The sequence below is a fragment of the Amblyomma americanum genome, chromosome 1 (assembly GCF_052857255.1).
Source record: "Amblyomma americanum isolate KBUSLIRL-KWMA chromosome 1, ASM5285725v1, whole genome shotgun sequence".
Classification (NCBI taxonomy): domain Eukaryota; kingdom Metazoa; phylum Arthropoda; class Arachnida; order Ixodida; family Ixodidae; genus Amblyomma; species Amblyomma americanum.
The window spans coordinates 393,946,827-393,967,910 of record NC_135497.1 but is presented as its reverse complement, the minus strand read 5'-3'; the positions used below and the strand labels follow the sequence as shown (position 1 = coordinate 393,967,910).

Genomic DNA, 21,084 nt, shown 5'->3' with positions numbered 1-21,084 from the left:
ATCATGAACTCGCTTGCAGGCAAGCCTTGCGCTACTTCTAATAGTATTATGTAGATATACTTGCGAAAAATAGTTTAATATGGCTAAGGAGTTTTCCATGCAAAAACAATGTTTTTTGGCTTTATTTGGGCTACTACGGAGGCCAGCTTGGCTACCTGTGCTTGGAGCTATCTGGCAACCCTTGCTGCCCGTCCGACCGCTCCGACGGATGCCATCTCTTTCTTTGTTCGGTCGTCGCTGTGTATACATCGTGTTTTCCCGTGATCTTCAAGCCCGCCACTTGCGTAAGTATTTACGCTTTTTTGTTAGTAGCTTCTTTTGTTTCCTCATGAGCCTACTGTCATGAGTAGCAATAAGGGGAGAGGCGTCATTTGTTGCCCTGTTCTGTAATTGTACTATTTTATACTCATGTGGGAGGCTAGCTTGCCACATGGGTTCGGACCGACATGTGCACCTTCAATTGTATGCCTTTTTCATGCACTTATTTTCTTAACGCTGCGTTGTATTGCTTCTGAGATGTGTCGCGAGACCTTCGTGCGAGAGGAACATGAGAATAGGGCGAGCGAGCTTGTGAAAAATCAGTTTACGCACTAATCTTTGTTTGCATCGCTTTACTCCTTGCAGCATGCCACCAAAACCGTTTGCGGTCGTGAAGTTCCCGATGGAGGACGACAGCTTGGCTGTCGTCCCTTTCGGGTGGCTGTCCCACGACTGGCAGCATTGCCACTGGCCGAAAAGGCGAGCCGCGGAGGTAATCCGCCTCGCTCGAGAGGAGGCGGACCCATCCGCCCCAGGGTGCGAGTGGTTCCGCTGCCCAGTCGCTGTCGTCACAACATGCAGTAAGTGGTTTTATTGCCGGGATAACGCTATGTGTGCAATTGTGAATTGTGGTGTCTAGCATCCCGAAGCGACGCATGGGCTGTGACGGGCGCTGTATTGGAGGGTCCCGGATTTTTTAACCGGCTTTAACGTGCGCCAACACTTCACAGCACACGGGCGCCTTTTGCTAGCCTGTCAAGTGACTAATCTTTTCAAAACTCGGAGGCTAATGAATGATGCACACATGCATTTGTGAGCTGATATCATTGCTTCATCTGCATCAAAAGCGATTGCCAGTCCAAATTCGCATGTGATCTCAAACACTGCAATGCCTTGTTTTATGGTGATATCCAGTTTTCCAGGTCACTGGACTCTACAGGTTTGAAAACATTTAGGACTGACTGTGCTTTGTTCTTGTCCAAGTTTATCGCTCGTGATTGAAAAGATATCTCTATCACATGGGCATTTCAATGACTTTCAAACCAATTGTCTACGACTCAGGAGATGAACACTAGTTGCTGCACAGTTAGCTGCAGCAGCAATTGAGTCAATATATGGCTTGCTCGTGACGTGACTTCTGCTCCTATCAAGCGCTGGCGGCCATGCCGCCAAACCACTCGATCCCAGACCGTCCGCCTTGCGTGGCCTGACTGCTCCTTAGATGCTTTGGATTATTTCCTTATCCTTTCAGGCGTGATGCTGCCTCCACAGGGGAATTGGCTATTCAATGCAGGCTATTACTTTGAACTTGCTGGATCGGTGCATGTGCGCTGCACAAAAAAGGTGGAAATGTGCGACAATATGCATGCATACATAGTGTGGCCGGGTTACGATGCAATGATAGATGATGATGTGGTCTGAAGTGACCCACAGGGATCGTGAACTATCTAGTTTACTCTTCCAGCTTTGTGACATTAGAAAGAATGGAAACCTCAAATCATTGGAGGTACAAAAATATTTCACGAGCTGCTGGTCGAGGATCCTGTCTGCAACGAGTCTACGATACCTAAAGCTCGGCCTCAGCATGCTGTCCTTTCTGCCGTTGTTGCTGGCTGTGGCCGTGGTGATGAACCACTTTGCCTAGTGCTGTAGCCAAGGTATATGCAGTGACGCAGGGCCCAGTCTGTGTTTGGGTTGTCAAACAAGTCAGATGGCTTCACTCGAAACAAAAACATTCACTTCTTCAGGGTGTAGTCCTTGCTCACCATAGCTTTGCAGACATTAAGTTCACGACCCAAACCTCTTATCTGTCACAAAGTGCACTCTGTACTCTTGTAAATTGAGACTCTTGGGGTCCAAATTGTCTTGCTTAGTCCGAGCCAGCCACAACCTGCAGCTCTTTGTGCTCTGGGATCTTGGAGTTCTTGTGCTAAGTTCATGTTAGTCTGCTTCTTCTTGTGCCTGTACCTGTCGCTATGATTGGAGCCACTGAGGATAATGCACAAAACCATAGTGAAGCTGCGGATGGACGGGAATCAACTCTGTGTGAGCAAACAGAGGCAGCGGTAAGCTAGAGGCAGTCTGGCAGTGGTTCAGCACAGCATGGCCGCCTGGCAACCGATGGGCACTGAATGCGACATGCGGGCCATGTATAATGTATTGAGACAGTGAAGCAGCACGAAACTTGGTGGTGATTTCGAAGGCCTTCAAGAGCGGCAGTGTGCGCTCTTGAATTTGGAAATCAGAGCCTTATATTTGGCGAATAATTGCTGATGTTTAAAAATATTCAGTTGAACCTTGCTGTAACGAAGGAAACCCCAAAATGTCTGTTTTAGCCGTTCCATTTTTATGGCAGTCATCGACCTTTGTTGCAAATGGATTTCATGCTAACCAGCTTATCTACTACAATGTTTTGCTAATGTGCATGAAATTTGACTCCACATTGCAGTGGCACTGTGAACTAGTCGAAGAAAGATAGGTGTACAGAATCGGGTGGTTTGCTTTGTCACTTGAAGGCTCCACTGGTACTTTCTTGCATCACTTTTGCTGTGACAATATATATTTGTAACGCTGTTCCACGAATTGCTTGAAAGTAATGAGATAGAAGAGCTGCTGATATCATTATGAAATTTTTCTGCTGCCAGCAAGCAGCACAGAGAAATCATACAAACAGGAGGATGTCTCTCTGCATTGCAACATTTGCTGCACCATGACAGTGCAGTTATCAGGAACCCAGTCTATATAATAATGTTCAATTATCGAGTGATTTCTTCAGTAGGGTTATATGCTAAACTGACGGGACCAAAATATGCTTCACTTCTAATTAACTGGAAATTCCAATTAAGCGGCTTAAAAATATCGGGAGTCAACTGTATAAATTATTTAGCGGTTTTAGGCGAATAATACGCAGTGATCTGTGTATACACTGATGTCTACCGCATCATTTGAAAGTGCGCACCAACAAGCTGTGGTGTCAGTCGATGCATGCGCATGTACCTGTTAGTTTTAAGTAAGCAAAAGCATTGGGCGCACAAGACAGGGGCAGCTTTGAAACCAAAATTACTGCACGTGGTTGGTGATCAGTCATTAAAAGCCTTACAAAAAATTAACACAGATTTTGTCTTTTATACACAGATAGCTTAGTGTGTCACCAGTGTGCGTTGCGGGAGCTTTCAACACACACAAGTGCCTGCCTCATGCCCTAATTTAAGTAGATCAACTGAATGTCAGCCTTGCCAACGCTTGCCTGTTTCTTGCAGAGCCCACATGAGAACGGCTAGCTGTCTTCCCACAGGCCTAATCGCCTGCATGTAGTCATAATGACCAGGCAGTGGAAAGCTTCTGTGAAATGTAGAATTGGCAATGGGGAAAGTAAAAATGCAGTATTCTGTACTAATGGGAGGCTTCAGTGCCAATGTTGGCAAAAAGCAGGCTGGAGACCAGGCAGTAGATGAATATGGCATTGGCACTAGGAATAGCAGAAGGTAGGTATTGAGTTCGCTGAACGCAATAACTTGAGAATCATGAATACTTTCTTCAGAAAACGGAAGAGCCGAAAGTGGACATCGAAAAGCCCTAACGAGGAGACTAAAAATAAAATTGACTTCAAACTGTGTTCTAACCCTGGCATTGTGCAGCATGTGGAAGTAATCAGAAAGGTGTGATGCAGTGACCACAGATTGGTAAGGTCTCAAATTAGTCTGGACTTGAAGAGGGAACGGAAAAGACTAGTAAAGAAGTCCATCAACAAATTAGCGGTAAGAGGGGAGGTAGAATAATTCAGGATTTCGCTACAGAACACATATTCAGCTTTAACCGAGGAAGACAACCTCAGTGTAGACGCAGTGAACAATAAAATTTCAGAGATATTACCGAGTGCAGTGAAGAAGTAGTTCAGGGGGAGGAGTGCAGGGAAGAAGTTCTTTACCAGTAAACTATCCAAGCAGATGAAAGATTTGATTAAGACATGAGAAAGTGTGAAAGCCTCCAACCCAACAGACAAGATAGAACTGGCAGAGCTATCAAAGCTGATCAACAGGCGTAAAGTATACGACATAAGGAAGTATAATATGGAGAAAATCGAGCATTCTTAAAGAACTGTGGCAGCCTGGAAGCAGTGACAAGAAGATTAGGCGTAGGCAGAGATCAGATATATAGGCGCTTAGGGACAATTAAGGGGGCAATGTCATTACTAATATGGACAAGTTTGTCAAAGTAGCAGAGCAGTTCTATACTGACCTATACATTATTCAGAGTAGTGAGGACAATGAGATTGGCAGTAGAGAAGAGCAATCAAACGTTCTGCCAGTAACGAAGACCGAGGTTAAGAAAGCTTTAGAAGCTATGAAAAAGGGGAAAGCAGCTGCGTAGGACGCGGTAACAACAGATTTGTTGAAGGATGGTGGGGCTATTGTGCTAGAAAAACTGGCCACCCTGTATAAGCAGTGCCTCTTGGCATCGACGGTACCGCAGTGAAACTGCCCACATTCAGGGCCACTGCACAGAATGCCTCCACGACAAAGTAGTCCGTTGTTAAAAGTTCTTTCAGCGCAAGCTAGAAGCTAATCACAGGAAAAACTTATAAGGTCTGTATTCTAGAATTTTGGTGCCTGGCTGGTTTCATAATTCAATATAGTTGCATTATCGTTTACCACCTTCCAGCCTAGCAGGAAATAAACCACATATGCAGCAAAGGCCACTGATGCTACCACAGAGGCTGTGTGCTTGGCCACCAAGGTCACATGATAATCTACATCCCTTCCCTACATTTCCTTTCATAGCCCACAGGCTGCTTCAAGATGCCTACTGTAAAGTGTTTGTGTTTGCAATAGCCAGGAATTATTGCATTAAAAGTAATATCCAGGAATTGTTGCATTAAATGTTTGCCTTATTTTCATGTGAAGCAGCAATTTTAGTGTGGACTGCACTTGAGTTGGGTGTTTGATCTCTAACCTTTTGCAGGATCATTCAAGAATGCAGAGAAAAAAGCTAAGAAATATGAGATGAGCTCTGCAGTGGAAAGCTCTGCAATTTCTGGTAAGTGGAAAATCCTAAATTTTTAAACATTAGTAAAATTAATGCATATTCAAAATATGCACGCATTTTTCTGTTTTAGGCAATGAAGGTCCGGATGGGCCTGACGTCCGGCTGCCATCGCCACCACCCCGGCTGCCATCGCCACCACCCCGGCTGCCGTCGCCACCACCCCGGCTCCCGTCGCCACCACCCCAGCTGCCATCGCCACCCCGGCTGATATCACCACCCTGTAAGCCTTTATCTGTGTTTAGCCTTTAGATTTGCATTGTTTCAGTTATGGCTTAGTGAATTTATGGTAATATCACATAGGAGAAAGGGGGGACACCCACCCTCTAGCCGTGCCTGCTTTTTATTGATCGCAAAAAATGCATATGGGTGACTCATGAATTTGAGCTCAATTAAGACCCTGTTGCAAAACTGCATTAAGTCTGCTTTCCTGCATAGCAAAAACCCTTTTACCACAGAGTCCATGCGAGTCCTTGAAAACCTTTCAAGAGGGAGAAGTTATTTTCAAGGGCTGAAGAACAATTTGAGGTGAAGGCAACGGAACAGATTCTTTCAGTTGTCAACACGTGTGCCCTATCCTTAGACGATGTCATGGCCAGTTGATGATACAGTGTTAGGTGGTAGCTTTAGAGATCACTTCTTGGTTTTTATCGTTGTTACAATGTTCTTTTTGGTGCCTTTAAAATCACCAGTCACACCTGTGTAGGCATGCGCTGTACCCTCAGAAGACCGAAGCATGCGGTGATTGATGTCAGACATTCTTTCTGAGAAAAATGTACCCGGGCGTTGTTTACGGCGTCCCGTGTTCCGAATGTGACAGTGTCTACATTGGCGAGACTGGCAATTTTAAAAGGCACCTAAAAAAACATTGCAACGATAGGTTTGCCGAGAAGAGCAATTGTAGTGAGGTACTGTAAAAATTGAGTCATGAAGTTTAGCATTTCATTGTTTTCAAGCAAAGGATGGAAGGTAGAATATAGTTTTTGTACTGAAAATTTAAAAGTGCACAGAAGACAGGGACAAGAGGACTGGATGGGACAAACGCTGCTCACAACTGGGTTTATAAACATTTTTCATTAACAGCCCACCTGTGAAGTCATAGTCAGCATTGACTTGCACAATGTAACTGCCAAAGGCAGGAGAGAATTTTAAAATTGTAATTCATCAGAATGTAATCAATTGCCAGCAGAATAAGCAAGGCTAATCCCACCTGTAGCATACAACTCAACTCTGCGGTTCTCTCATTCGAGTTGTTCTTGTGCTTTAAAATTTGCAGCATGATACCAGCTGGGGCAGCATACAGCTTCGTTAAGGCTTTTTGTGTTTTTGAGGGTCCGCCAGAATAAAGGAGCAGTTTAAATTACTAAATCTGGTAGAATGAGATGACACCCTGAACAAGCATGGTCTTAATGAATGGGAGCTCATAAATGCTTAATGCTAATTCTGTACGAGGCAGTTACGGTGTATATATATGTATCCTTTCAGCAGAAGTGCTGATGTAGCATTTTGGCATTATCTGTGTAGCATTACCTGTGTTATACTGAGTAATTTTTCCGTTCTTCCTGCATCAACACTAATGCTTCATGTTCGTGTCCAACTTCAGCCCTGCTTAGCAGCCACTCAATGGAGGCGGCCACACCAGCTGCTGCAAATTGCACTGCGGGCTGCCCGGCTGGTTCGGCCTCCACTGCAGGTGACCTTGAGGATGTGGAGGAAGCAACTAGCGATCGTAAGGCTTTTCGCTTTCTTTACTTGTATATGAAGAGCCTGAAAAGACGAGAATGCAGTGAGGATAGGATGAGAATCTATTTTTTTGAAGTATGAGCCTAAACAGGCCTTGGTAGAAGTTCTGTTTTGCCTTAAAGGAGACCTAGTTGGTGGATATTTCAAAACGTGTGCTTTGAAAATGACCACTGTTTGTATAAATATGCCTGCTGCAAGTAATTCTTAATAGAAGTACTGAACCTAAGCGGTGATAAAATTTGCTACTTGACACTTCCACAGCTCTATCTCATTCCTACTAACTAGTTGCAGTGTGTTTTCCCGGCGAGTAGCAGTTTGTTTCCTTTAATTTCTTTTTTTGGTTCTGGATTGCGGTTTTGGTTCTGTTATTGTTGTTTCCCTTGGCCTATGCCACTAGAAAGCCACAACCTTTTAAAGACGGACCAATAGAAATAAAACAAACATTACAGATTGTGGCTCAGGACTGCAAAGTGGTCACTGTACTCTATACAGTTTCTCTAGTTTTTGTGCATATATTTTTTATGTGCCCAGCCTGCTGTGCTTTCTCACTACCACTGGCAGCTGTTGTCACAATGGAAGAATACACTTATGGCTGTTTCCATCCTTGCCATGATGTGACGGCAATCAAAATGGCAACCAAGCTGAATAGAAAACTGGTGGTACATAGAAGGAACAGTATTCAGAGCAGCTATTTTTAACTAAGGCATTGTCAGTGCATGGTGCATTTTTGATATATAGATCTGCAAGGGATAGAGCAGCTGTACCTTGTGGTGGAATCAATGGCAATTTAGTAGCTTAATGCAGAGCATGTTGACGCCCAGTGTTGGTTTACATTACCATCATCGATGCTGCAGTCCCACAGGGTGTTAATTGTTCTGACGTCCAGTGAAATCTTCCACAGCAGTTCATCATCCTGCAGAATCTCGCACTTCACAAACAACCTCACCATGACATCGTGTAGAACAGCCACAAATATGCTCCCTCGAGGCATCCACCACATTTGCATTACCCGTCCTGATATGTCAAACTTGCGGCCAGGTGCGCAGTTGTTCTCTGAAGGATGACAGCCATCTTGAACATATTCGTGAAGAAGCACCGAATGCTTAAGGGGCATTCACTCTTGGACACTCGGCGGAGAGAGCAAGCGAAATCCTCTGCCACCGAAAAAGCTGCATCGTTCACACTTCCCAACCACCTCGTCTGCGCTCATCGTCTGTGTGTCGTCTGCTCAAGGCGTACACAGATATGGCAAGAGGTTAATCCATGCTGTCTACGTACAATAACTGTATGCACGCTTACTTACGCTAAATGCAGCTATTTTGCCAGACGTTACGCCATTTCTAGCATTGTCGCTTTTAAATACATAAGATTAGCCTAGTGGCGCCATCTGGTGGTTACTCTCAAGCCTTTTTAAAAAAGGAAAGGATCGTCACCTAAAATAAAAAAAGAACACATTTATCACTCACACTTTTTTTATGGGTGAGATGAGACAAAGCGAAAGAGCGCTGGCGCTTTTATGGGCATTGAACGCGCTCAAACAGGCAGTAACAGCGACGAATTCAGTCCCAAACGAGGCGTCCCGCACCGAAGGGCGTCGCCATGTTTGTTGCCGAACTTCGTACTCTCCTTCCTATTGGCTGACGGGATTCGGCGGATTTTTTTCCGGTGGCAGAATTCGGTCCTGGACCGATCAGGCTTACCGCTTGGTATTTCGGCGCAATCTCTGCCGCGGCAGCGGATTCCGCTCGTTCTCTCTGCCGAATGTCCACCAAGTGTGAACGCGCCATTACTTGGCCCTGAGCACAATTGATGAAGCACCGCATTACAAACTGGTAAAATATGTAGCCAGGAGACATTACATGCATCAAACAGCCACAGAGAAACTGTGTGCGTGGCATCAGCTCTTTTGTCAGCTGCAGAAGAACCAACAACAGAGTGAGCTGGTGCATCAGTGAAGAACCAAAAACAGCGCTCGCCCATCTTCTAGTCTGTCTTTATGGCGCTGTTTTTAGGTTTTCATCAGGTACCGGCACTCCCTGCAAGCGTTGCTGTTCTGAGTGGCAGTTCCACTGCAATTGGAACAGTGCCCCTTTCATCAACTATCAACACTCCCAAGAGTGCTGAGCATACAGCTAAAAGTAGAAAGGAAAACGAAAAATCGTTCTCAAGAACCATGCAGAAAATTCTGGGCAGAGCTGTGGAGCAAACATAAAATTTCATTTACCGCATCATCCCTGATGCTAGTTTGTCTCCCCTTTATTTATGGTGCCATGCTCTGATTTTCGATTGCAAGCCAACACCCGCATTTCGGATTTTCAAATTTGAAAACAATAGGTCGACTTGCAAGCGTGTAAATGCAGTATATTGCTCATATTGCGTCCTTGAGGTGTAAATATATACATCTGCTGTGAAAGCCTGCCCTCACTGGAAACCTTGCTCGTTTCAGCGACAATGCTCAAGGTGCTGCGGCTGCTGCTAGAAATACGGCAGCAGCAGCGGGAAATCCTGCAGAGGGTGAGCCGGCTGGAGCAAGCTCGGCAAGAACCGAGGACACGGTCGCCGTCTCCTCCTGTGAGCTCCCTCCCGCCACTGTGCCCTCAGCTGCCAGCCTTCAGTATTGAAGATTTTGAGGCGGCAGAAGCTGCTGTCAGAGATGACAGAGTAGCAGCTGCCCTGGTAATTTAATTTTTCATTCAATGTTTTATTACAGTAGTCTGTTGGGTGCTTAATGTATATAGTTGAGATATTTATTGAAAAATCTGAGCCCCAGAAGTAGATGCTTGCCATGCCTAAGCCATAATCATGCTGTTCTTGTATAAGTTTTCAGCTAATATAGTGGGAATGGATGAATTTTGAAAAGTCCGCACATAGTAGGGTTACTGTGACATTGTTAATAGTCTGTTTTATTACAACTGAAAATTCCGGAAACAGTCGCGCCCACTTATACCGAACATGACAGTTGCATAGATTACTTTATACTAAGTCTAATTCCTGTATTACAGTGAAAAATCCAAACTCTCGTACAGAATTACATTTGTTTCTTTTTTATTCGAAATAAGTGCCTTAATTGTTTTTGCTTCTTCTACATTTGAAAGGAATGCATTGTTTCTGTTCCTTCTAAAATCGGATTGAACGTTTCTTCAAAATAGACCCTATTTAATGCACTTTATAAGCTCCCAAGCGCAGCCGTGTGCTCCTTATCAAGATCCTTGGCTATAAGCGGACTGCAGGCACTATGCAATTAATCCCCATTGCCGCTTTCACGGCAGCTAGTGGTAGGTCAGGCCTGTTGTCATTAGCTTCCTACTAGTTCAGTGCTTGTAGTTCACATGGCATATTCGTTTAAAAGCATGAACTATAGGGTTCATGACCTCTGCAACAAAGCACACAAGATGGTACAAAGGAAAGAAATTAACACGGACAGCACAGCTGTATCGGGGTATATAGCACAATTTCAGCTGATGGAAAAGGTGCGAAGGAAACAGGGCGAGAATTAACAAGAGTAATTAACATTTTGATTAGTAATTATATGCTGTCATTGACATATAGCACATTCTTGGCCACATGAGCAAGTTCTTCACTGATACTGATGGGGTACTAAGGCAAGGTTTACCTGCTTGGATATATGAGGGTGCAACTCTGATGATTCAGACGAAAATCTCTGTTACCTTGAAGTTTGAATTACAGAGTACTGTATCTGTGCTGCTAACAATGCTTTCAAGAGATATTTTAAGGCTGTCTTGATTTATTTAATCACAGGACTATGTTATGCTCTACTATACTATTTGTGGCACATTCCATCAAAGTATTGAGCCTCATGAAGCTAGTGAAGAGTGTAATGTTAAGTCTATTTTTTGGTATGTATTTTGTTCACAAAGTTTGGCTGAGTTAAGGTGGCACACAAATTATTTTAATTATTGGTTTGAGACGATTGACTGGGAGTGCTGTTTCGGAGCTAATTTTTTACATTATTCGTTGTTTTCCAATTAAGGAGACAGCTTTGATCAGTCTTTTGCCTGGCTATTGCTTTTTATGCCTTTCATTAATTGAAGTGCAGTACTCCACTCCAACCAGGACAGTTTCAAGAACCATAGATGCTAATTTTAGTTGTATATTTTCCCTGTAGTGATGCATAAGACATGAATCACCGGGGAGTATTCCCTTACGAGTGCTAAACAATTTAATATTGAACTTCTTGATGCTGTTACGGTGGTCAAAATGTAAGAAGTGTTTCACATGAGGTGTAAAAAAAACACTATAATTGCTGCTGTGTTGTAGCAGGTATACTACGATTACTTTCGAAGTCACACCGTTGTCTTTGCTATTGCGTTCTACAAGTTAAGTGGTTATAGAATGTGATTTTTCATGTGAAATAACCGTTGGGCAACTGCAAATTTTTCCTTTCAGAAGAAGCAGCTTCTCCGCCTAGGCGGAAACAATTTAAAGGAGGTGGCGGCGAATGTCATGGGTGCTGTGATGGGGGTGGCTGTACAGAGACTATTCAGCCTGCGGGGGAGGAAAGGAAAACGGCCATTCGTTGGCACAAAGCTGTGCAGGGTGGCAACAGGTATACCTGATTTTGAATTGTTGTAGCTTTTAATTTAGAAATATTGAGATTCCTGCTTTTAAACATGTACAAGTTTTTCCAAGCTATTTTCTTGCTGTATCTTACTGTAATTTTTTATAACAGCTGATGAATATTCTGTTGCTGTGTTTATGTGATTAGTTTGGGGGTCTTAGTCATAAAACTCCATAAAGAAGCAGCAGATGCCCTCAATCAAACCAATCATTTCCATTTGTCATATTGTAATCCATTGTCATGAACTTCCCTGCAATGGCCACTTTGACGTTGACTGCAGTGCCTTCATGATAGCTCATTTTTTTTGCATTTCACTACTGTACAGTACTTGTGTTGTTTGTTGGGATACCTTGCGTGTCAATAACGTGTGGTTTTTCTGTGTCAAATCATGAACTTGGATTTCCATATGCTTGCAGGAAGTGTATCGTTTTAAAAGTTGCATTTCTTGGTCTTAATGCACACTCACCTTGCACAGATGCCATCTGCGAGAGGCAGGGTGTCGACATCCTGGCAGCACAGGGTTTTATTGGCAGGTGGCTGCCCGGTGCGTGCGACCGAGGGGGCGGCCGAAAGAGGCGCTATGCCCAAACTTTAGAGCCTCCTGAGTCTCACGCTCAAGCGCCACCTGCTAACCCCTGTGCTGGGTCAGCACCCTGCCCAGGCGCGCCCTCAGCCTCCTGCCCTGCAACCCCTCCAGGCATGGCCATCCTGTCCCCCTCAGGGGTCCACCCAAGCTCTGCCCCCCCCACAGCCTCCTCCTCACGCCCAGCCACCCTCCACCCAAGCTCTGCCCCTTCCCCTGCCCCCCCCACAGCCTCCTCGTCACGCCCAGCCACCCCACGTAGCACCCTTGCCACATGGGTTATTGCCCCACGGGCACATGAGAAATAAAAAAACATTTTTCTGAAATTCCTGTTTGCTTGATTCATTTGGTAGCTGCTGGACATTAAGTAAAAAATGTGCATGAAATATTGTTTGCAAATCAAAATACATATGCAATGAAAATACTGCATGCAGTTTTGAAATTTTAATGGGAGTTCGAACCAATTGCATATATATACAGCTAGAAGTCGCACGGTATTGAAAGCCACGGACGGGACCTCTAAATGCATGCGATAATTCTGCACTGGTCTCGGAAAATAATGGAAATGCCTAGAGGTAGCCAAGATATGCCGGTATCCGAAAGGCCACTATTCGGCCATATTGGGGCCACTATTCGGCCATATTGGAGCCACTATTCGGCCATATTGGAGCCACTATTCGGCCATATTGGAGCCACTATTCGGCCATATTGGAGCCACTATTCGGCCATACTGGAGCCATATTGGGCCCTATATTGGCAGTGATGTTTGGGCCATTCTTGGCATTCAGATTGGCTGAACATCGGCCCAATCTTGGCGGGAATGTTGGGCCATGCTTGGAAAGAGTTGCGATTTGCCTAAATGCCAATGAAGGGCCGATATTCGCGCCAATTTTCGCCAATGATATGCCAACGGTGGCCCGATATTGGCGTGCTGCTTGGGTAGTTACGCGTTCGCAGGGGTTGCACTGGCGCGCCAGAGCGAGCTTGCGTGTTCACCCTAAATAAATGCGCGAGAGGTGCATGAAGCTTCTGGAATTTAAATAAAAGAGGTAGGCGTTCATTCAGATCATAAGAACAAAAATTAACTAATTATGAAGCTCAAACACTTGATCGATCAAGAAAGGAGAAGTCTATTGGACCCTGTTCATGACACAACAAAAACACCTTGAGCAGGTGCAGGATGCTTACTGATCATACTTAGCCACTAGAGATGGTGGAAATCACAGTAAACTATCGAGCAAAAAATGTTGAAGCTTTCCCGTGAACGCCAAGATGCGATGTAGATGTAGGGTGGGAAGAGGGATATCTCACAAGATCGAAAGAGAATGTCCTATAAATGTACCACCAACCGCTGACTTAATCCGAATGCACGAACACAGCTTGGACCGACATTAGCACCGCTGAGCTTTGGTCGGTGGGCCAGAGGACATTTTAGGGTGGTTGACGAGCCGTCACAAACACATCGAGCATGTCCTCTTAATGGGATCTGAAACTTTCTTGGACATCGTAAGGACATTTGCCACGTCCAACCAAGTGCCCATTGGGAGCTTGGACAAGGTGCCAGAGCTCAGCGGCGCGAAAGTCAGTCAAATCCCTACCCTCGAGCATGCGTGTCAGTTCTGCGGACGGGGGCACAAGTGCATCCACACAGAATTGGTTCCTAGCTTTGGTGGGTTCTGATGGGTTGCTCTCCCAGCCCGTGAGCGAGCCTTGTAGGAACCAGGTACTACAACTGAACGACGCGCACGTTTGGATTCTCTGCTGATACTGGGACCGGGGCACGGTTCCCTGAGCTTCCGATTATGTCATGCGGACGGCCTGCAGTGACAGGTTTTTTTTTTCAGGAAACTGCAGGAACTACACGACTGGAAACGACAGGTGTTTGACTGGAACGTGAATATGTTATTGAAGTCGCCACAGTGAATAAACATAGCTTGTATACTGTAAAAGCAGAAAAAAGCACTTCTTATCCTAGTGTACCGAACGAAGAAGTGGCAGGCGAATTTTCACGAACCTACTCCGGAGACGACTGCCTCGGAAAGATGATGGGTTTGCAGGCGGCCCTCTCCCTTCAACTCTTGCCATCGCGCATCCTCCTGCTGAGCCTGGCAGTCGCTGTCGTCCCTCAGGCTATGTGTGGCCCCTGGAATCAAGCCAGCCGGGCAACTCATGGCAGCGGAAGACAGCTGAGAAGCAGTCTGAAAGGAAGAGTGCGTATGCCGCTCTTTACGTGGTTAGAACGCTAGCTCGTATCACGGCGATAGTGGTGATAGTGATAGTGGGAGATTTGTTTTATCTAGCATAATTATGACGGACCGATTAAAAGCTGTCCTACGGGCGTCGTATTGCTTTACCTTGAGATTAATTTTGACTTCATTATCAGTTGTTGTCTATGCATCTGCTGGCAAACGATAAATAGCAGGCAAGGCCAGACGCCGTATCAAAGGCATGGCTGACTAAAGGCGAAGTAAGGAATAAAAAAGTGCCGAATTAATCGTTACAAAGTTACGGCTGGCCTCTCTTTTGGGTTCAATTTTTTTGTTCTACTTTATTCTCGAGCTTATATGTGTAAAATCCTGCAGGTTATCTAAGTCTCTACTCGCCAAGCACTGACCAATTCCCTCTCGTGAATGTATTATGAGGACATGAAAAGCAACAACAAATCGTTATTCTTTTTGTTATGACTACATTGGTCTAAAGGAAAGACGTCAGAGAGACGGGGAGCAAGAGAGAGAAATAACCTTATTTGACCAAGGAATTTCGGGCACGCCGGTCCCTGGGTTCCCAATGACCCTACTGCACTACACATTCTTGAGCTTTTATAACTCTGGAGGTGTATCGATTGAAAGGTGAGAGATGCTCCTCTCTTCTGCCGCGAAGGCCCGTATGAGTCGGCCTTTCCACCATGAGCTGCTCGGAACGCCTCCCAAGACTGGCAGAGATGCTGTGGTGATGCTTCTGGTTGGACTGACGGGTATGGTGGCAGTGTCAATGTTGAGTGCAGTGCAGTGTTGAGGCACAGTAACTGTCACATATCTCGGCGGACACCCAAACCAAGATGTGAGAATTTTTTTCTCCACAGTTCCTTGATCGAGAATTTTGCATTCTTCTTTGCCCAAAGATTAAATCTGATTAATTACGAAAAAGGTTAATGGGCATGTTATGTGACTGCCTTTGAGCCTTGTCTACTTAAATGTCAACTGGCAATGCATGGCTACATCAACTTTACCTAGCGTAGTGAACCTTTTGCTTGAAGAGCTAGCCCGCCAGCTGGTTATATTCAAGCAAGGAGTGTTTACAGCTCAATTCACGACACCTAATATTCCAACGGCTAGGTGAAAGCTGCTAAGGCTTTTTTAAGACAAACGCGCCTCTGGCCTGTTATCTCGGAGTATTGTAAATATGTTTCCGCCTACGGATCAGTGTTAATGTATTTTTAGCTGATGAATTGTTGAGAATTGTGCCAGGGTCGAAGCGATGAAGCTTTATAGTTTTATGGTTTATGGATGCTTAACGTCCAAAAACGACTCGGGCGATAAGGGACGCTGTAGTGAAGGGCACTAGAAATTTCAACCCCCTGGGGTTCTTCAACGTGTACTGACATCGCACAGTACACGGACCTCTAGAATTTCACCTCGATGAAATGTGACCGAGGCGACTAGGATCGAACCCGCACCTTTCGGGTAAGTAGCTGAGCGCCATAACCACTGAGTCACCGTGGCGTCTCTTCAGTTTTGCAACCAAACTAAGTTGCAACAATGCTTATGCTCAACCAAAGACCAAGGAACTAGGTAAGAAGAAGACAACTCTACATGGGGAGCTATACTACCCAGTAGTATCTTTCTATATGCCTTGAATTGCTCCTCCACATTGCGGAAGTATCGTTAAACAAATGGTGGATGATTTAGCGCAGTTAGCCCGGTTAGCGGTTAAAGAGCCCCATATGCTTCAAATTATTCCACAGCACTCCACTGAGGGCAAAAATTCTCATGGACCACAACCTGCTCACGGAAACTGCTTCAGTCCGCTTCTTTTATTATTGAAGTTTTCAGTAATGCCAAGAGTTTATAGTTGGTTTTATGGGGCTTAACGTTCCAGAGGGACTCAGGCTATGAGGGACGCCGTAGTGGAAGGCTCTGGATAATGTTCTTTAACATGCGCTGACACTGCAGAGTGCCCAGGCATCTAACATTTTGGCTCCATAGAAATGTGACTGCCCACGGCCGGGATCAAACCCAGATCTTTCTGGCCAGCAGCCGAGCACCAGAACGACTTCGCTACCCCGACGGCTGCAAGGGTTCATGGCCTGTTATGTAAAGGCTAAATATACAAGCAGAGAGAGCTCCACAAAGTGCAAATTAACATGATTAAGTAAAAGCTGTATTTTAAGTGCGAAACCTTCACGTGCGTTATGGCATAGCTTAATAGAAGGCTCTCCGTTATTTTGTGTACTCAGCTCACACTGGAAGTGACACAGTCTTTACATTTAAACATAAATGCCAGTAGGTGCAGACCTAAGGTTCACTGCGCATAACGTAGCCACCATGCTACATTTCAGGTAGTCAATTATGAAAACATAATCAGCATAAACAAACACTTCAAGTGCAAGCATTACCATTTTCATGTATGCTGAATACCTCCCCCTCCAAATCACTCCAGAAGCCCTAAACAGTCATGCCCAAAGTTTGGTGTCAGGTTATTTCTGTCTTTCATTGCAAGAGATGGGCAAAGCAGTGCAACATTGGTAGTATTAAGTTATACAGATTTTTCACTTGCTCAGTATAAAACTGATGTTTAATAGACTTAACTTCAGTGACTATCAAGTTTCCTACAACAAAGCACTCTCCTTTAAAAATCGGAAACCATTAGCATACACCAGATATATTGGTAAACTTGACAAAGCTGTTTGTGGACAAGGTTCACAAGGTTTTACTTTCCCATACTGCCATTTAGTTTAAAACGGACTCTGGTCCTTCTTTCAATCCTTCTGACACATATGAAAGCACACTTGCAAAACCAATAATTGCAAACCTGTGCACATCTAGATAAGAATATCTTAAGTGGCTTCAACAGCCATATAATGGTCTCAATAAAGCAGCAATTAGAAGCAGCGGGTGCATACTGACAGAGTCTATGCTAATGGCTGGCCATAGCAGATTTCATTTGTATAAATATATTTATTCATGTAAAATCAGACCGAGAAAAAATGCTATAAAATATATTGCCTTCCTTTTAAAGTCTGCAGCCTCTCCTAGAACAGTGAGAGCAAAATTTGGCGTGCAGCTCAAGATCACAGCATAGATCACAGCAAGAAAAAAACGTACATAGAAACTGTGCTAAAAACTTGTGTACAACTCCTTCAATGTATATATTGAGAAAACCAAGTCACCAAAACCGAGAACGGCATAAGGAAATGCTTCTTTTTAATTTTTTGCTGTTATCAATGAGCAATTAGTAGTGTAATTATTTTATAGCTGATGGAGAACTGACATCAAACTACAATAAAAAAATGTAAGATCCCTAAACGTATGACATACTGTCATGACTACAGTGTCCATCAGCGTAGTACATTCTTGACAGGCAATGATGCACAGTACTGTAAAAACACTCGCCGTCGGCGAAAGCATTATCTCTGATCTGTGAGGTATGTCGTTCAGCTTGTCATGCTCAAGAGAAGGTACACATAAGTGATGCAAAATTAAATGAATATACCAAGTTACTTTAGAATAGCTGTCATGATACAATAAGAAAGCATTTGAGATAGTACTAACATGAAATAAACCTTTTCTTTATACCCAAAATACATACAATATACAGCCCACATGCAAAAGCCTATGACTTTGTAGCTTCAGAGCAAAAAATTCTTGTATCACTGTGTTCAGGACGTTATCTATTTGTACATTCTCAAAACTAAAGAACTGATTGCACGACACATTGACAGTAGCTACCACAATGAAATGTTAGTCCAAAGAAGGTTTTCCCGTTTTTTATGGGGGTTAATGAGCCACGAGAACTCAGGCTAAACCGTGTGCTGTGCAATGTAAGTCAGTGTGCTTTGAAGATCCCCAGGTGGTCAAAATTATTCTGGAGCCCTGCCCTACGGCACTTTTTTTCTTCATTCTCTCCCTTCTTTATCCATTCCTTTACATCACAGGTCAGGTGTCCACCAAGATGTTTGACAGTTTCTCCACTATTTCCTTTCCTCAAAAACCAATTTTCAATTATTCAATGATGCAGGTTTAAGGCAGAGATACAAACTGTGTAGTATAACCATAAGACATGGCAATAAACCAGCAATACATCTATGCTAACAGGTGCAGCTTGCCAAGTGCTCTGCAAGGACGTTATGACATACAAGGATTGGTGTCATCATGCAATGTTACATTACTGAGTGACATTTTGGTCTATGCACCAGAAATACCGGAAAAGCATCGTTGTAGAACACAATGATTTTAAAGAGATTCAAGAACATTTTCATCCATTGAGGACACGTATGCATAAGATGCAACAGGTGTCTAATGGTCACTGCACCTAGAGTGGGCCCAACTCCTTTATGTTAAAGCAGTTCAGTCAAGAACTACGTGAGCAACTGTATTTCATAGAAATCTGCAGTGCATGTAATAACAAAGATGGGTACTGCTGTGAGGCACATGCAGAGTTCTGCACGCATTTCTAAACCCGGCTGCGAGCCTATGTCGAAAATACCTAAAGAGGCAGGCATGACAAAAATGAACAGATTGCACATAATTCACCCATATACATTCTTTGATGACAGCCAGGATGACTGTCATAACAACACTGAAAGATGAGCTGGCTGGAGTACCACTATTTTTATGCGTGATGAAAAGAGGCTAACTATTCGAATATAGGATGCACAGGTTTTCGTCAATTCCCATAAGGGTGCCTTGCACCAGCGTCTAAGGTATTCTTAAATTGAACGCTGCAACTTGTCTTCCTTGCATAAATGAGAAGAGAGAATGGAAAAAAGCATGCTTTCATTAGCAGGAAGCCTGATATCTCATGTCACAGCTTGGCATCATACGAAAATTGGTACCGCCATTTAACAAATCTGCACACAATTAAAAACTGCAAAAAATTTGTCGAGTGGCAATGCAAGTAGGGGCATGAGAAACAAAAAATTCCTAATAAAACTGGTTAGTGTGGTGCACTGAGGTCTCTGGGTACGGTCTCGTGCCGGAGAAGAGTTCCACGCTCGGGGAATCGCCGGCAACACAGCTAATGGCAGGCAACCAAGAATATATAACAATTTGAAAATAAATAAACGATTGCGGCACTGCCAATGGCGAACGACTTAAGAGCGGGCCGCACAAGCGAGGCATACAGCAAAAAGCTTGAAATCTTAAATAAGTGATCCATGGTATGTGAGTGTAGCGCAAAACGGGTCAAAGAAAGACGCACACAACACAGGCGCTAAGTTCCGACTGACAGAAACCCATGCGACCATGACGAACGCGATCCGTTGTCTGTTCGCAACTGGCCTAGCGGAGCGCTCTGTCGCGCGGCACTGCCCGCACATCGTCTTCTAAGTAGCACAAATCCATCCGGTAGGCACCAGCCGCGAGCAAAAAATCGACCGTCGTTCGTTCTCTTGGCTGCTCGCAGAAGGCCTAGCGCGAAAGTTATACAGCGTGGCACTGCCCGCTCATCGTCATGTTCTACGCAGTACAAATACATGCTTTCGCACTGACTCGAATACAATAAACATTCTCTGCATAGTTTTTTCAAAGCGATAGCAAGCAACAGCGTAACTCTGTTGTGATATCTAGTGGCATTTTTATTTACCACGGCACCTGAGTACTAAACGCACATGGAGACTATGAGCAACACTGTCACGCAGGCTATACGCCCGTTCTTTTTTGGCAACGCATTTTAGCTGATTCAACCGCACGCAGACTATCGCCACTCCCATCCTTGTATAGCCGCATACTAATAACGCGTGTGAATACAGATCAGTAGTAGAGAAACGTAGAGCGGGACTCACCGGTCATGCGATTCATCCAGGCTTAGTAATACAACGCAGGAGTCTTCATTGCCTTCCCAGATGACATGGTGCAGCGCTGCCTTTCATAGTTTTACCCGTTCAAACTCGCCAGTGTTGACAGGGCGTAACTCTTGTCGTTGACTTCCAAAACTCACTTTTGTTCTTCATACATGTCCGCCGCGCAATGCCACGAAGAGCCAAATAACACAAAACGGGATGCGTTAATTGCGCTGTCATGGCGCCGACGGCTGCGCTTTTGCGTCGTTGAAAATGTGCAACTTACCAGCGCCTGAACATAGGCACCTCTATTTTTTTTCATGCCCGCTCAACCGCGGGGAACGCCGTTCGCGCTAGTACGCGTAGCTGCCGACGAGTAGCGCGCGCAGCCCTGGATGGAGCAGACGACGCGGCAGGAGTTGCACGCAGCGTAAAATGCGGCGCACAATTCTGCTACTGCGTATACTCCTCTTCTTTTAGTAAGAGTGATATGCACGGTCGTTAAAGTGCTAAGTTGGTTTTGTTAAGCCATGTGCACATGTACTTTAATAAAAGCTGCTCATCAAGGAAATTATGAAAGCGGCGGCCGGGCATACAGATCGAACGTTGCTGCAGTGGCTAGATGAATGCCTCAGTTTTCAGCTTTATCGACGGTAATTATTAATGTGCTTCTTTGTACAAAACACGCATTCTCAGCACAAGTCGTAGTACAGTATTGTGCGTTTTTTATCGTGAAGATTTTCACAAGTTTCCCTGCCTCAACTGCTGGCTCATTTGCGATGAAGCCGCACACAGAGCTTGCGTATTATGGTAACTTTTGTATCGTAGCAAGTTTGACAACGGTACTTACTTACTTGAGCCGTGCATGATGCGAAAACG

General features: G+C 44.6%; 2 protein-coding genes across 3 annotated transcripts in view; one reads left to right on the top strand and one right to left on the bottom strand.

Annotated features, from left to right (window-relative positions):
* LOC144115726 (regulator of chromosome condensation-like) overlaps window positions 1–20,504 on the bottom strand; it is a 113,224-nt gene extending 92,720 nt beyond the window's left edge. Inside the window, exons 1-2 of one of the 2 annotated variants that reach the window (XM_077650208.1) lie at window positions 20,209–20,504; window positions 14,221–14,404 (exon numbers count right to left, since the gene is read on the bottom strand). The gene's annotated coding sequence lies outside the window, so the exon portion shown is untranslated. The remainder of the gene's footprint in view (window positions 1–14,220; window positions 14,405–20,208) is intronic. The other variant, XM_077650209.1, reaches the window with a different exon arrangement.
* On the top strand, window positions 4,456–12,539 carry LOC144123388 (uncharacterized). Its single transcript, XM_077656231.1, has 7 exons — window positions 4,456–4,516; window positions 5,221–5,295; window positions 5,375–5,524; window positions 6,905–7,030; window positions 9,491–9,720; window positions 11,452–11,611; window positions 12,099–12,539. The coding sequence occupies exons 1-7, from the start codon at window positions 4,456–4,458 to the stop codon at window positions 12,512–12,514; spliced, it is 1,218 nt and encodes a 405-aa protein (XP_077512357.1). The 3' UTR covers window positions 12,515–12,539.
* Window positions 20,505–21,084: the final 580 nt, after the last annotated feature.